The sequence below is a fragment of the Lepisma saccharinum genome, chromosome 3 (assembly GCF_977018435.1).
Source record: "Lepisma saccharinum chromosome 3, izLepSacc3.1, whole genome shotgun sequence".
NCBI classification, from domain to species: Eukaryota; Metazoa; Arthropoda; class Insecta; order Zygentoma; family Lepismatidae; genus Lepisma; species Lepisma saccharinum.
The window spans coordinates 101,381,010-101,395,223 of NC_139231.1; the positions used below are offsets into that span (position 1 = coordinate 101,381,010).

General features: G+C 37.0%; 1 protein-coding gene across 1 annotated transcript in view; it reads left to right on the top strand.

Annotated features, from left to right (window-relative positions):
* The window catches only part of Ubr1 (Ubr1 ubiquitin ligase), a 134,732-nt gene that overhangs the window by 25,033 nt on the left and 95,485 nt on the right, over window positions 1-14,214 (top strand). Inside the window, exons 6-12 of the mRNA XM_083119047.1 lie at window positions 1,279-1,419; window positions 1,865-2,060; window positions 3,280-3,455; window positions 5,118-5,272; window positions 5,876-6,155; window positions 10,624-10,842; window positions 11,906-12,010. Of these exons, the coding sequence (XP_082975173.1) occupies window positions 1,279-1,419; window positions 1,865-2,060; window positions 3,280-3,455; window positions 5,118-5,272; window positions 5,876-6,155; window positions 10,624-10,842; window positions 11,906-12,010 (1,272 nt within the window). The remainder of the gene's footprint in view (window positions 1-1,278; window positions 1,420-1,864; window positions 2,061-3,279; window positions 3,456-5,117; window positions 5,273-5,875; window positions 6,156-10,623; window positions 10,843-11,905; window positions 12,011-14,214) is intronic.

Sequence of the window (14,214 nt, forward strand, 5' to 3'; positions counted from 1 at the left end):
CAAGTCACAACACTTATTTTTGTAGTACAAATTTTCAAACTTGCTTGTGCCATTCCTGGTCTAAAGCCTGAAAACTTTACCAAAATAAAATTCTTTTGATATTTGCGAAGTTTAATATTATGTAGTTAACAACATGTAGGAGAGCAACATTAATTAATCAAATTGGGAATATTAATGTCAGTGTTTTTAGAGTAAAGATGATATTTCACAGATGTTAGCATATTCACTATGTAAATCTTTTCAGGTGTTCTAGAAAATTCAATAGATTCATTTGTAAATTTTTCAAATTATCTAAATATTTGAGAACTTGAAATAAATTAGATGCTGTGGCTTGTTTGGTAATGGTTGCTTAACATTGTCATTTAAAAAGATGAAAAGTCATACATGATACATTTATCCTGTTGCCAGAATTATTATAATAGAACAATTTTATAATTTTATAAACTAAATCACTGTTTGAGGACTCATTACATAAACTTGGATTGGGGTGTAATAGAAAATCCTGAATTATACTTCTGTTCTACAAGAACATTACAGTAGCCACTATGTTGTAGGAATTTTATAATGTTGGTGTCATAGCTTCCTTCATATTTGAAGCTCCTTCCCACAGTTCATTATATGCAATACACAAGAATTCCATATTACCTGGTTGTAAAAGATTATTTTTATTCCTTCTCAATTTTGGTTATATTGCTCACCAGTGACAGTCAACTGTTTATTTGGCCCTAGACTGTTGATTATAATTTGTCCTGTATGTATTATTGCTCAGATGTTGAAAGTATGGAAAATATGTATAATAGGGGATAGATATGTTATTGGCACAGATTAATAAAGGTATATTAGTAAGTCACTTGATCAGAAAAAGTACTGATCATGTTACCATTTCCTTTTTTTTGGTATAAATAATTGGTAATTGATTGCATAATTTTCTGCCATTATTGTTATTGTTATCAATATGAAGGTATTAATATTCTCTGATTTTTAATACCTAATTGTTCCATGTGCATCTTTCACTGCTTCAAAAGTAAATCTCATCAATGTTGTGATTACATAAATTAATGAAAAAAGTAAGGTCATTTTTTAAGTTCTGTTTTGATTAGTATAATATCAGTTTAGTGAACCACAAAATGCCTCTTGTGGTAACAGACAATTTAAAAAAATTATATCAAGTATCATATCTGTAGATTTTTCATCAGTACTTTATTGTTATTGGTAATAATTCTATATTGGTCTATCCTAATTTATAAGAATTGACTAAAAAATTTATTTTACTCACAGACACAATCTCCAGATGCCTCCATCTTGGAAGGCATTCTCCTACGTGATACTCATTTATGGAAATCTGCTCGAAGTCATTGGCATAGATTATTCATAGCAGGTATGCTAATGGAATACGATAGCAAAAAGGCCTTTGCAAAAGTAAGTAAATGCGCATTCATTTTATTTTGTTAATATTATAATACAAATGGCTATCATTTTGTCTTTGAAATGAGCAGTCCCAGATTTGATCACTGGTGGGAGTTCCGTAACCTACCTGAAAAGGAGTAGTAGCAAGTTCAGATAGAAATTAGTTAAAAGGTTGTTGCACCACAAAATTTAGTTTAGTTTTGCGATGTATATTTACAGTTTTATCCCGACAAGGTGCATAATTATGATGAATTCACAGTGTTAAATCTGTGATGCCCATGTAACTTTGTCCCAGTGTACAACCTCAGCCTCAAGCAGTACTATACATTAACATTTAATTTATATATTTTTTTTACCTCAGGTAGAAACAGTTTTAGACTTTTAACTTTTTTACTGTTATAATAAATAACTTACATTTTGTCTATCTCTTATTATTAATTTGATATTCTCTTTCAAGGTGTTTACTAAGCATTATGGAAATATATTGAAGGACTTCATCACGGACGACCATGACCATTCATTTTCCATAGCTTCGCTCTCTGTACAGATATTCACTGTTCCTACCTTAGCCCACTATCTGATTGCTCAGGATGAAGTGCTCGCTATTTTGCTTCATACCTTCATATCGGAGTGCAGCAGAAAATGCAATGATGGTAAGAGGGATATGTTTATTGTTACTTGCATGTGATTTTTGCATTTGTATTTACCTCTTATTTAACATTGCCTTCCTGCCACTTTGGGTTAATTGTGATGATGAGGATTAATGGTGTAGTTCAAATTGATGTAAGGATACTCGCAAAGAATCATCCATACCCATGCCAGGAATTGAATCAGGCTGTAGGTAACGAGATCGTGAGTCCAGCACTCGGGTATGCTCAGTTTTTGATTTTAGTAAAGGACGGTCATATTTCGTTCTGGACAGATACACAAAATATGAGATTATGCACTGCAGTGTTCACGAGTTTTTGAAAAGTAAGAAGCATATTTTTCGACCATGTTTTGTCACAAAATGATGCAAAACCAAGTGCAGAATGCAAATAAACTCTTAAACATTTAGAATTTATTTACGAAGAGAACACTTTTCAGAGTCTGAATTATGACAGCAGTCTACCAGTTTTGCTTGAAAGTATTCATAATTCCACATGAGATAATTCTTTGATCATAAAGTACATTTCTCCCCAAATTATTGTTGTTAAAATAATCAAAATTATGTATTTTTCATGATTTCCAGAATATTTAGATTGCGAAAGTTTTGCATGGAATTCTAACAGACTAGATGAGATTCTCAAACTGTCGAAAAGTATCAGTGACTAAATTACAACAGATACTTTCTGGTATCGATGTATCAGTATCTGGCCAGCACTACTTACATTTCTTATGTTCTTCCTGTTATTATAATATTAGGTGGCTTGAAAAGGTATATGAATGTCTGGATATTCTCTGATAATGATAAAGAAACATTTTGTTAAGACTTTTTTATTTTATTTTCAATTTTAGCTGCTCTGAAAAGTATTTTAGCATTATTCTTAATTGTATTTACATCATCCCCCAGTAAGTCTACATCATCTGCAAATGCTAACAGCTGAGTCACATCGTTTAATTTTAGTCCTTCGTTAGTTTCTTTTACCTTCCTAACAGTGTATTCTAAGGCAAAATTAAAGAGTAATGCCTTGTTTTAACCCATCATGAATTGTAAATTTGTCAGACATATTAATATCACGCGGATTTTACTTTCTGTTTCACTGGTGGATACTTTTATCATATTATCAAGCTTCTTAGGTATTTGCAATCAATAATAAATATTATTGTTGCTAAATTCTGATAAATGACAGATTATAACTTAGAGGCTGTTATCTTTTTTTACTTTTTCAGATGGTAAATTAGAGTTCGAACGTAATGTGCCACATGGAACTTTCAAACGTGCTCAGTGTATTTTGTTCGACCTGAGGTACCTTTTAAGTGCCAAACCTGAAACATGGACCGATCCTTTGCGGAAAGGTTTTCTTCATGGATTCTCCCTTCTATTGAATCTCTTGGCTTTCATGCAGGTATGTGTGTGTGTGTGTGCATGATTGTACAGTTAAAAATCAGAAGTAGCAATATTAAAAATTATAGCATATTTGTGAAAACTTGTTTATGACTCATGTACATGTCAACTAACCTGATGAAGCTGTTTGAAAATGGTGGAAATATTGTGATAAATATACCTAGTCTGGCTATAAATACTGTTACACACTATTTTGTGAATAAATTGAATATGGTTTCAGATTTTTAAATGTTCTTTCAGTCTGTTACACTTACATATATTACACACAAATAGCACCAATCAGTTTTCAAAATGTCCACTTTTTGCTGTCACACAGGCTCAAGTCTCCCTGGCCAGGCATGTATTGCAGCATGGATGGTCTTGTTGGGAAAGTCTGCCCGTGCTGCTATCAAGGAGCACTTTTAAATTTCAATTATAGGGTGCCTCTTCTTGCAGACAATCCCCTCTATTTCTGAGCACAGTTTGTAGTCCAAGGTACTGAGATCGTGGCTATCATATGGCCAATCAAAAGTGGAGATGAAATCGAGTACACTCCTGTCTCCAGTCAGTCGCATCATCCTTGCCTTATGAGCTGGGTCAAAATATTTCTTGAACATCCAGGATTCATTGTGAAACATTGTTTGGTTCAACAGTGTCATGACAAGGTCCAGGACACTTTTTACGTATACTTTCGCATGGCTTTGAAGCCCTTTTCTCAAAAACAAGGCCTGGTGGAACTCTCATAGATCACCCCCCCCCCCCTCCCCACCAAACCATGACTGAGGAGGGCTAGTGGCATCTCTTGTTTTTGGGAACTCTCTCACAAACTTCTCGAGAGTTTGAAGCATACATCCTTTCATTTTGGCAGTTAAAACTTTATTCAGTGGTGAACAATTTCTTATCAGTGAAGACAATCCTGCAATACCGATTGGCAACCACTGCAGAAGCAGTCTTGATTTCAGTCCCCTCTCTGCATCTTCACTTGTGGCATCAGGAAATTTGCAGTACTCCACCGGTAAGCTCCAATTCCAAGGTCTTCATTAAGTACCCTGAACATTGATTGTTTTGAAATGTTCAGCTCCTGTGCCATTATCACTTGCTTGAGGATGGGATTTCGACGGATGCGAGCCACCACTGCTTTAACAGTTGCCGCTGTTCATAGGGTGTGAAGTTGACCAACTCTTGGGTGGTCTTTCATGCTACCAGTCTCAGTGATCTCTGGATTGTCTGATACACAAACCTTTTGCTGATCTTTGGGATTTTTAGGGGCTGGAAAATCTCAGTGAGTGACTTCCCAACCATATACAGAGCAATTACGGCTAGTCTGTTTTCATATTCGCCCCACTCCATGCTAAGCACAAGAAGATACATGGTTGCTCTTTCACAGCTGAACACACAATGGTCAGGAGTGAACTTCAGCACAAGCATGGTTCATGAGCCTCACTACTGGATGTACAGTTCAAGCCGAAAGTTTGTAACAGTATTTATGGCCAGACTAGGTAAATATGTACTAGAAAAACCAATAAAATAGTGTAGAAAACACACGTGCTTGTGTCATGAAAAATATTTGGTATAATTCAGTTCTCTAAATGCACATTGAGGGAACTGTCAGTTTTCATAAATAAGGGTACATGTATAACTTTGTTACAAACTCATGTAAATTACATTGTTACACATTTTTCAGGGTATGGATGCTGTTGTTCGTCAAGTCGGTCAACACATGGAATATGAGCCAGAATGGGAGTCTGCATTTAATTTACACATCAAGTTGGCATGCGTAATAACACTGGCTTTGGAATGGTGTGGAACAGATAGGGTAGTGTTGATTAAAGCTTATCGGTGAGTATCAACTTTTGATTACACAAACCATTGCTCGTCTAACATGGGGGTGTAAATACCATTTGAAAATATTTCACACTGTAGAAAATTGATGTATTTTTTACCTACAATTTTTTTTCTGAACCATGAGCTTTGATATGACAAAGTTTTAAGTCTTGGTCTACAACACTCAATGCACAGTTTAACAGGTTTCCTACTGACTTTAATATCCTAGAAATGTCAGAGAAATCAGTGTAAGTCATGGAAAAGTTAGGAAATTTTGGAAGTGCATCCAAAATCTTGAAAAGTCGAGGAAAATTAAGTGCTTTTTGCACCTGTCAGTATTTTGGGATTAAAATAAATTCAATTTTTTTTTCTTGATCAGTTTCTTGATATTATGTATAGAAGTATTTCAGTAATTTCTTTTTATTCATTTATTTTGAACAATGTGAATAAACTTTATTCTCTTGAATAGTAAGTTCAGGTTAACACTTAATACTTAGTCATTAGCATGTTATAGCACCACAGAATAGTCTGCAATTTCTTTCCCTCAAATGTTTCCCACCACTTCAGTTCGTGCAAAGTGTGCCAATGTGTACTGAAGTTAGTGTTTCTGTTTTTCAGTTCCACTCTGAAAAAGTTATATGACAATCCTTGCCCTGATATGCAGCGTGGTGGAGTAGTGAGAGAGCTGGCGGACCATTCCGTGGCATGCCTGGGCTATGACGTTTCGTCACAGCCAGTTTCTGTCCACCTTCCGTTGTCCCGTGTGCTGGCAGGGCTACATTTGCATTTGGAGAAGTTCGGCATGTCCTTTGATAGCCCAGAATTTCAAATCAAAACTAAACCTACACCAGAGCAAATAATTGAGCCTGTATTAAGAACACAAGTGATGATAGCACAGGTAAGAGTTTTATTATAATTTCCATATATAAATGTAAGTTAGGGCTTAGCCGATGCCAATGATCTGGAGTGGCTAGAAGAGCAGCCAAGAGTAACAACTCGTTTGTCAAGATTTGTCCTTTTCAAAAGGTTAATTCATCCTTCCTTGCGACACAGGAAGTTCCACGTAGGTGGGTGGCAGATGACAAGATCAAAGGCAGGACTTAAGTGCTGCACCCAAACATGACATTGAAGGCATGTAACTGCCGGCTGATCAACGCTATGTGGAAATGAAATAAACCATTTGTTGTCAATTCTTGCTCGCAAACTTGTGGGGTAAGAACATGGTAATTTTCAAAATCGATATTATCATCATGCTGGGCTGATTCTGGAGTTCTTGGGAAAGGGATGAATGTCGCTGTATGGAGGGAGCGTTGTAGATTCCTACCCTTCTGTGTAAGCCTTTTGTGTAACTGCTGGCTGATACTGACACTGCAGCAACTTGTTTTCATTGCAAATGACTGAGAATAATGGACAGCAGAGCATAAACAGAGCCGGCCAAATGACCATTATTATATATATACAGGAAAATCTCGTAATGCGATATTGGTTAATACGAAGTACCCTTTAATCCGAAGTTCTTCCCATTCCCCAGCCGATAAGATAGGATTTATAATGTATTTCAGTACGGATAAATCGAAATACGGATAATTTTTAATACGAAGTTCTTTACAAGACCCTTCCACAAAACTGGTTTTGCTTAATTCGAAGTAGACACCTGCGTAAGTCGACAAGAGAAGATCGAATGTGAAGAGAGCTTGGATGTTATTTTAACTTGACCTTGACATGTTTCCTTATCCTAAGAGCTGCTGACAACTCGAGGGAAGCAGCCCGAAATGCCCGCTGGACATTGACATTCTTGTCAATGTGCATGGCAGGTCAAGCTCTTTCCCCGCTGAATGCACCACCTTGGAAATATTCACCAGTGCTAGATAAGAAATGCGAGATAAGGTCGCACGAATGTTCCAAAATACAAGATGCGTGACGCCTGGAAGTCTCACCCATCTGTCTAGCTCTGAGCTCAAGATACAGCAATTTCCTGTGAGCAAGCAACTTTTGGCCTGGTAGCCTACAACTTCCGGTAACCACTTTCATTAAAAGCGTGTTCTTTGTGCCCTGTAGAACTTCATTAAAAAAAGGGAAACTGTTACAGATAATCAAAGCCGTATAGGCAAACTAAAGATCGTCAACCCGCTTAGTGCGTTGTCACCTAGGTTTCCCGCAAAAGTTGACGTCGATCTTACGTATGTTGCAACTCCAGATTCCCGCTTCATACGTTTCCCAACTGTGCCGGTCATAAAATTTGCCAAAAGAAGTGTTTTGTTGTCTGAGTGACTTCTCCCCTTTATCTATCAGCAAACGGAAAGGGGGGGGGGGTGTCCCGTTGCTAATTGTTTCGGCCACGATTTTCTTGCTCGTGTGCACACACGGGCTCCTTTCCTTTGGCGTCTAAAAAAAAGCAAACAGTTCTGAATACCTTCTTTAAAACGAACAAAAACTGCATGATAAGTACAATAAATGTGACCCCCTTCCTTCTCCTACAACAGCTCATTATCCGCCACTAGTGTGCATGGTAATGTGATAATTTGCTGATAAAAGTTCTGTCTTCGACAAGATTTCCCTTCTGCCACCTGCTGCTCTAACTTCCAGCCGGTCTCATTGTGTTTATGCTGCAGCTGGCGCCAGTGTTTAGTCTAGCGTCTGGAAAGCTCTCGCTTGCCGATAACTGCAATGACTCATCCAGTGCGAAGGAATAAGCTTTATTGTTTTGAATCTTGCAAAGCCATATAATCCCCGCTTTTCTTCAGAACCATTAGCGTGCTGCTGTTAAAAAAAAAAACCGCAATGCTCAATGTAGGAATACGAGAGGAAAAGTTTTGGCGGAGCGAGTGTTTGATCTCCAGAATACTCCTGAAACCTACAATAAATTGTCGATTAATCTGAAAATACGCAAGTTTCGTAAAGCTTGTTTTTAGTTCTTTTTATGCTGATGAGCTAAGCGGAACTAAATATACAGTTTAAAGTGGGATCCAAACCAGAGTGATTATCGAGTGCAGCACTGTTTAATGTGTCCTAGGATACACATTCGGTGCAAACAGATCGCACGTTGTGTGTTTACTTTTTCAGAGTGGATTACAATGCAAGTTGAGGAAGAGTTTGAACTGATCCCTGCAAAGGGGGAGGGGGGGGGGTGAATATGAAGTTAACTGAAGCAAAGAATATGTGACTTTTTTACGATGTGTTTTAAACAGCCAAACCAGAACGAAATTTACAGCCCCGATTTTTTTGTTTTGTTTTGTGCCAGGGAAAGGTTGTGTTCTCTCCCAAGAGAATCTTCTCTTACTAGTTAATCCTGTAACGGACAATGTTAAATCCAATATTCATTCTGTCCGATTATCTCCCGTCTCTTGCTCGCGCCAGTGTGACTACTGTCAAGATTCTTCCGAGTTTCACTTCTTGCAATAAACGAGATTGTTTTCCTTTTCGTAGGTCTCTCGTGCAAACGGGTTTCATATGAACTAAAATTGTACGAATTTCGGGGAAGAGCAACGACTTTGCACAATTAAAAGAAAATACCGTTTTTATAAGACTTTTTGCTAGGACATGCATCCCGTGCATAACCGGTTGTATAGCTAGGCAGGATAAATGGTGTTAACAGTCTCCTTGGAATCTTTGTGTCCGCGTTAAGCTCCGTGTTCTCATTTTGTGTAAGATTTTTTACACTTTCTTTAAAACGTACATTATTATTATATAGTACATATAAAGCTTATTTTCTGAGCTACCACCAAGTATAAAACATCCTTTGTGGGGGTAATTTATACTCTACTTTATTTACACCTGAAAACAGGCGCCATCTTGAAAAGTTTGGATAACTCGAAGTCGTTTAATACGAAGTTGACATTTTTTGGTCCCTTGAACTTCGTATTAACGAAGTTTTCCTGTATCTGTATTTGTATATATTTTTACGTATTTTTTCTCCCAATTCAGGTTAACCCAAATTACAAGAATGTTGTTTACATGAAATTGAAGCAGGGACACTTACAATAATCTGCCTATTTTTTGTGTATCTGCAACAGGCTTACAACATTTCAAAAACTTCTTCTGCCTTTTTTTTCATCCTCTGCAAAACATTTTTAAAGTGCTTTAATGCTACATGAGAATAATTTGGGAGTTATTTATTGTCATTAATAGAATGTGATGTGATGATTTGTAACGACTCTGTAACTAGCCTGTTATTTAAAATTGGCATTATATAAGCATCAGCATTGGCATCTGTTGGAATTGGTCAGGGTATCGGTATTTGCAGCCCTATTGTAAATATATGTATATATTTACACTCCAAAAGGCAAAGAGTTCTAACCATATGGCTAAGATGCAGTTGTTGGGACCAGAACAGCTAAGTGTGTATAATATGGGATTATTAGAGGCGTGCATATTTGGTTTTTGACAAAAAACACGAAATATGAAATAATACATTGTAATGTTAATTTTTTCATGTTTCTGAATGGTGAGAGGTGCATTTTTCAACCCTGTTTTGTCACGAAATAATGCAAAATGAACTGCAAAATGCGAAATAGACTCTTAAACACAAAATTTAGAGTTTATTTACTGACGTGACATTTTCTGAAGTTTGAATTATCCTGCAAGTTATGCAATTCACTGAAAATTGACAAATTTTGCTGTATATTTGAGAAGCAAAAATGGACTCTTTATACGTAAATGTACTATTAGAAGGGATATGTTTATTTTGTGTAATAAGTGCAGTTTTTAAATCAAATTTAGGATTATATTCACAATTTTCAAACCGATATGTCATTTCTACATACCGCTTTTGAACCTGAAATTGATGCTGTTTTTGTACAGAAATTTTGGTCACGGTGGCTCAGTCGGTAACGCGTCTGACTACCATGCTAAAGGTCCCGGGTTCGATCCCCGGCCGGTTCAAATCCGGGAACTTTTCTAATGGTGGAAGCGGCCCCGGTGCCCACCCAGCGTCGAATAACATGGGTACCTTGGGGAAACCCTGGGGGGTAAAGGCGGTCAGGGGCGTGGTGCTGATCACATCACCCCCACTCACGACCGGATCAAGAAAGTGTGGGGCGTTACCCCCACACCCCCTATATGCCTTCATGGCGTGGTGCTATGCACAGGGGAGCACTTTACTTTTTTTTTACTTTTTTTTTTGTACAGAAATTTTGCTTTTTTATTTACCAAAAATATGTGATTATGTAAAAATCAGAGTTTCACTGTAAATGATCATAAAAAGTCCAGTATGTTATTGTCAAATAAAATGGAAAAGGGTAAGAACAGATTAGAAGTGTCGAGATTATAAATAGCTGACTGAGGTTTGTAAATTTTCTCAGTAGACTGCAGACCACACTGTGATTGATAGTGGAGTTACAATTAAAAGTATTTCCTTTATTTTGCAGGTACATGCTGGTATGTGGAGACGTAATGGCTATTCACTGCTCAATCAGCTGTATTTCTATCATAATGTCAAATGCCGCACAGAAATGATGGACAGGGACATCACCCTCCTGCAACTTGGTGCGGCCCTTATCGAGAGCAATGAATTTCTCATTCATGTGCTTAACAAGTTCAACTTGATGAATTGGGCACATGCTGAATTCGAAATCAATACGTTGAAGGTATTCATTTTATACATTAATACCTATTTTAACCTTATGATGAAATTTTTATTCTGTGGAGTTGTAATCACAAACACTTGTAAATACAAGCACCAAAAATTACAAAAAAATATATTTAAAAAGGCACTATAAAATTGTTTTAAAAATCACCAAAATAGGGTTCAAAACATGAACTTCTTATTAATTTTCTGAGCGAGTTTATTGACTTAATTTTTTTGTTTTCTATTGTGTTTTATCTTATTTTTGTATTGCTTGCCTGTTACTTTTTGCAAATCATTTCAGTAATGATGAATGGTGCTTACATGAAATTGTTGAACAGGCATAAGATAAAATATTTCCTTGTACAGTGTATAGAGTACCAATGGATCAAATTATAGTGGTAATAAGTGGAGGAAAATGCATTTATAGGTACTATAAAAATGTATTATCTAGCTTGAAACAACATGAAATGAATTTAAACATTAAAGCTTGTGTTTTACTGCAAAGAAGTACAAAAGGCAAATAGGTAAAAATCCACACTGTAGAGGTTAGTCTCTTTTATTTCGTACTTCTAAGTGGATATGTTACTTGTGCCAATGTTTCATTTGTTTTACTCTTATTGTCTGTTAGATAGTATTTTGGAAATTCACAAATGGAAAAAAATTGCTTGTGTAACATTCCGAATTACGTATCCCAGAAAGGATCATACTCTGATTTGTGTAAAATGACAAAACTATTTTCAAATATCCACATTACATTAACTGTTTTCCAGGACATACATATGTTGTACATCCTGACCTCTGTCCTCAGCATTTCAAACTTTGATATCAACGTTACAACTTTACATCATATAAGTCTAATGTATTTTATCACTGGCGCAGAACTTCAACCGCGTCCCTTCCGTCACTTCTCGACCAGTCCTGATGATGATTCCTTCTGAAATGGAATGGAAAGCTCAGGAGAACTGCTAAAGTGTTTTTTATTGTGCTGTTTGTGTGTTTTTAGTGTTTTTAACAAGTATTTTATTGTATAAGCAACTACAGAGTGTACAAGTATGATTTCTATTTATTTATTTGCATTTCAGAATCCAGAGGAGGACAGCATCAGACAACCAATTAGCCTAGTAGAAGAATTTCTTGGTTTACTCATAACACTTGTGGGTGAAAGACATACACCAGGTGTAGGTCAGGTAGGTGTATTTTGAATTTAATGCAAAGGTTATTGAGAAAGTAAGTTATGATGGGCTATTAGGTAAGAAACAAGAGTATATTTACAAAGTTTTTATTTTGCCATTTGATATACAATTCTATACACTACTTTCTGACATAGTTACCACCGTAGTTGAGTCATTTGTCATAGCGGGACACCAGTTTATGTATCCATTCATAATATAATTATGCTACATGTGATGCAGACCATGTAGTAATAATCATTTCTATGACCTCATTGTCATCATGGAACCGCAGACCAGAAAGGAATAATTTCAGATGTAGGAGCACATGAAAATCAATTGGTGATAAGTCTGGGCATTAAATTACTATTAAATCCATGGATTCAGTTGCAAGTAATACAGTGCGTCCATTTCGATCTGCAGTCGAGAGATCGGGAGAAACGTAGCGGGCGGCGCTGACGGAGATGCCGACATTTGAGGCCTGTAATGCCCGCTTATTTTTGTGGACATCTTGCAAAATGAGCACTAACCTGTGTTATAACACGCAAAAGTTCTTCTGTAATTCTTCCAAGTTCCACCCTTATATACACAAATAAATACGCTTTAGAAATTATATTAAGAGCTACAGATAATACTCTGTAAAACATTTTAATCAGAGTTTTGACCAGTAACGTCCTGCTTAAGTTTATATCCTTGAAAGAGTTTTGTGTCGATGGGGATCATTTGGAGGTTTCGAATATGCAACACTGTATCAAGATTACGCTGCAGACGAACCGTTAAAAGCTAATGGTGTTCGTGAGCTTCCTTGCAATCCGAAATCTCCTAGCTCAAGTTTTTTGTTCCTTCGCGACTACAGAGCTGTGAATATAGTGGCAGGCAGATGTAAACCAAGAGCGTGTTAATTTCGTACTGTGCGTAAGAGTGTTATTCTTGGTTACTTGCCGTTACTTGTTTGTGTTATTGCAGTGTGTATGTGTGTTGTGTCAGTCAGACGATTGGAATGCCAGCCGCAAGGTTCACGTTAGAACAAAGAATTTTTATGTATGACACTTACGTGAAAACAGACTCGTGTCGAGACGTGTGTAGGCAATTTGTACAGAAATTCCCAGGCGTTTCACCTCCACATAGAGATACGGTTAGACGTCTTGTCCTTAAATTACGAGAAACTGGATCGTTAAATTTTAAAACACCTAAGCAAAAACGACGGATTCTAACCGAAGCAAAACTCGATGAAATTGGTGCAGCGTTAGAACGTTCTCCAAACAAACCTCTACGCCGTGTTTCACAGGAGATGGGCGTGTCAAAATCATCAGCACATACAGCCACTAAGCTACTAAAATTAAAACCGTACAGAGTTTCTATAGTGCAAGAATTACGGCCCCCTGACAACGTAAGTAGAGTAAATTTCTGTAATTGGGTTTTGCAGAATATTGTAGATGGTATTGTTGATCCACAGTTAATAATTTTTTCGGATGAGGCATGGTTTCACTTGCGTGGTCATGTTTGTTCACAGAACAATAGATACTGGAGCACTGAAAATCCCCGAATAATACACGAAGTTCCGTTACACGATGCAAAAATTGGTGTGTGGTGTGCTGTAAGTGCCAAAAGAATAATAGGGCCTATATTTTTGAAGACACAATAAATTCAGAGAGGTACCGCACACAAATACTCGCGCCGTTTTTTCAGTTGTTATCAGATAATGAGAGACAATATGGGTATTTTCAACAAGATTCGGCCACAGCCCATACCGCCGCTGATTCTTTGGACGCTATAAGGGAGGTGTTTGATGACAGAATAATTTCAAGAGGTTTATGGCCTTCACGTTCGCCAGATCTTACCGTATGTGACTATTATTTGTGGGGAACCTTGAAAAATAGAGTCTACCGAAATAACCCTCATAGCATCGACGAACTAAAAGACAATATAAGGGCAGAACTAGGAAGAATTACGGAAGAAGAACTTTTGCGTGTGAATCAAAATTTCATCAAACGATGCCAGGAATGTGTGAATGTAGGTGGACATAACTTTGAACAACTCTTATAACACAGGTTAGTGCTAGTTTTGCAATATTTATATAAATGTCTGCATATGTCCATAAAAATATGCGGGCATTACAGGCCGCAAATGTCGGCACCTCCGTCAGCGCCGCCCGCCACGCTTCTCCCAATCTCTCGGCTGCTGATCGAAATGGACGCACGGTATTTATCTTTTCTGGAATC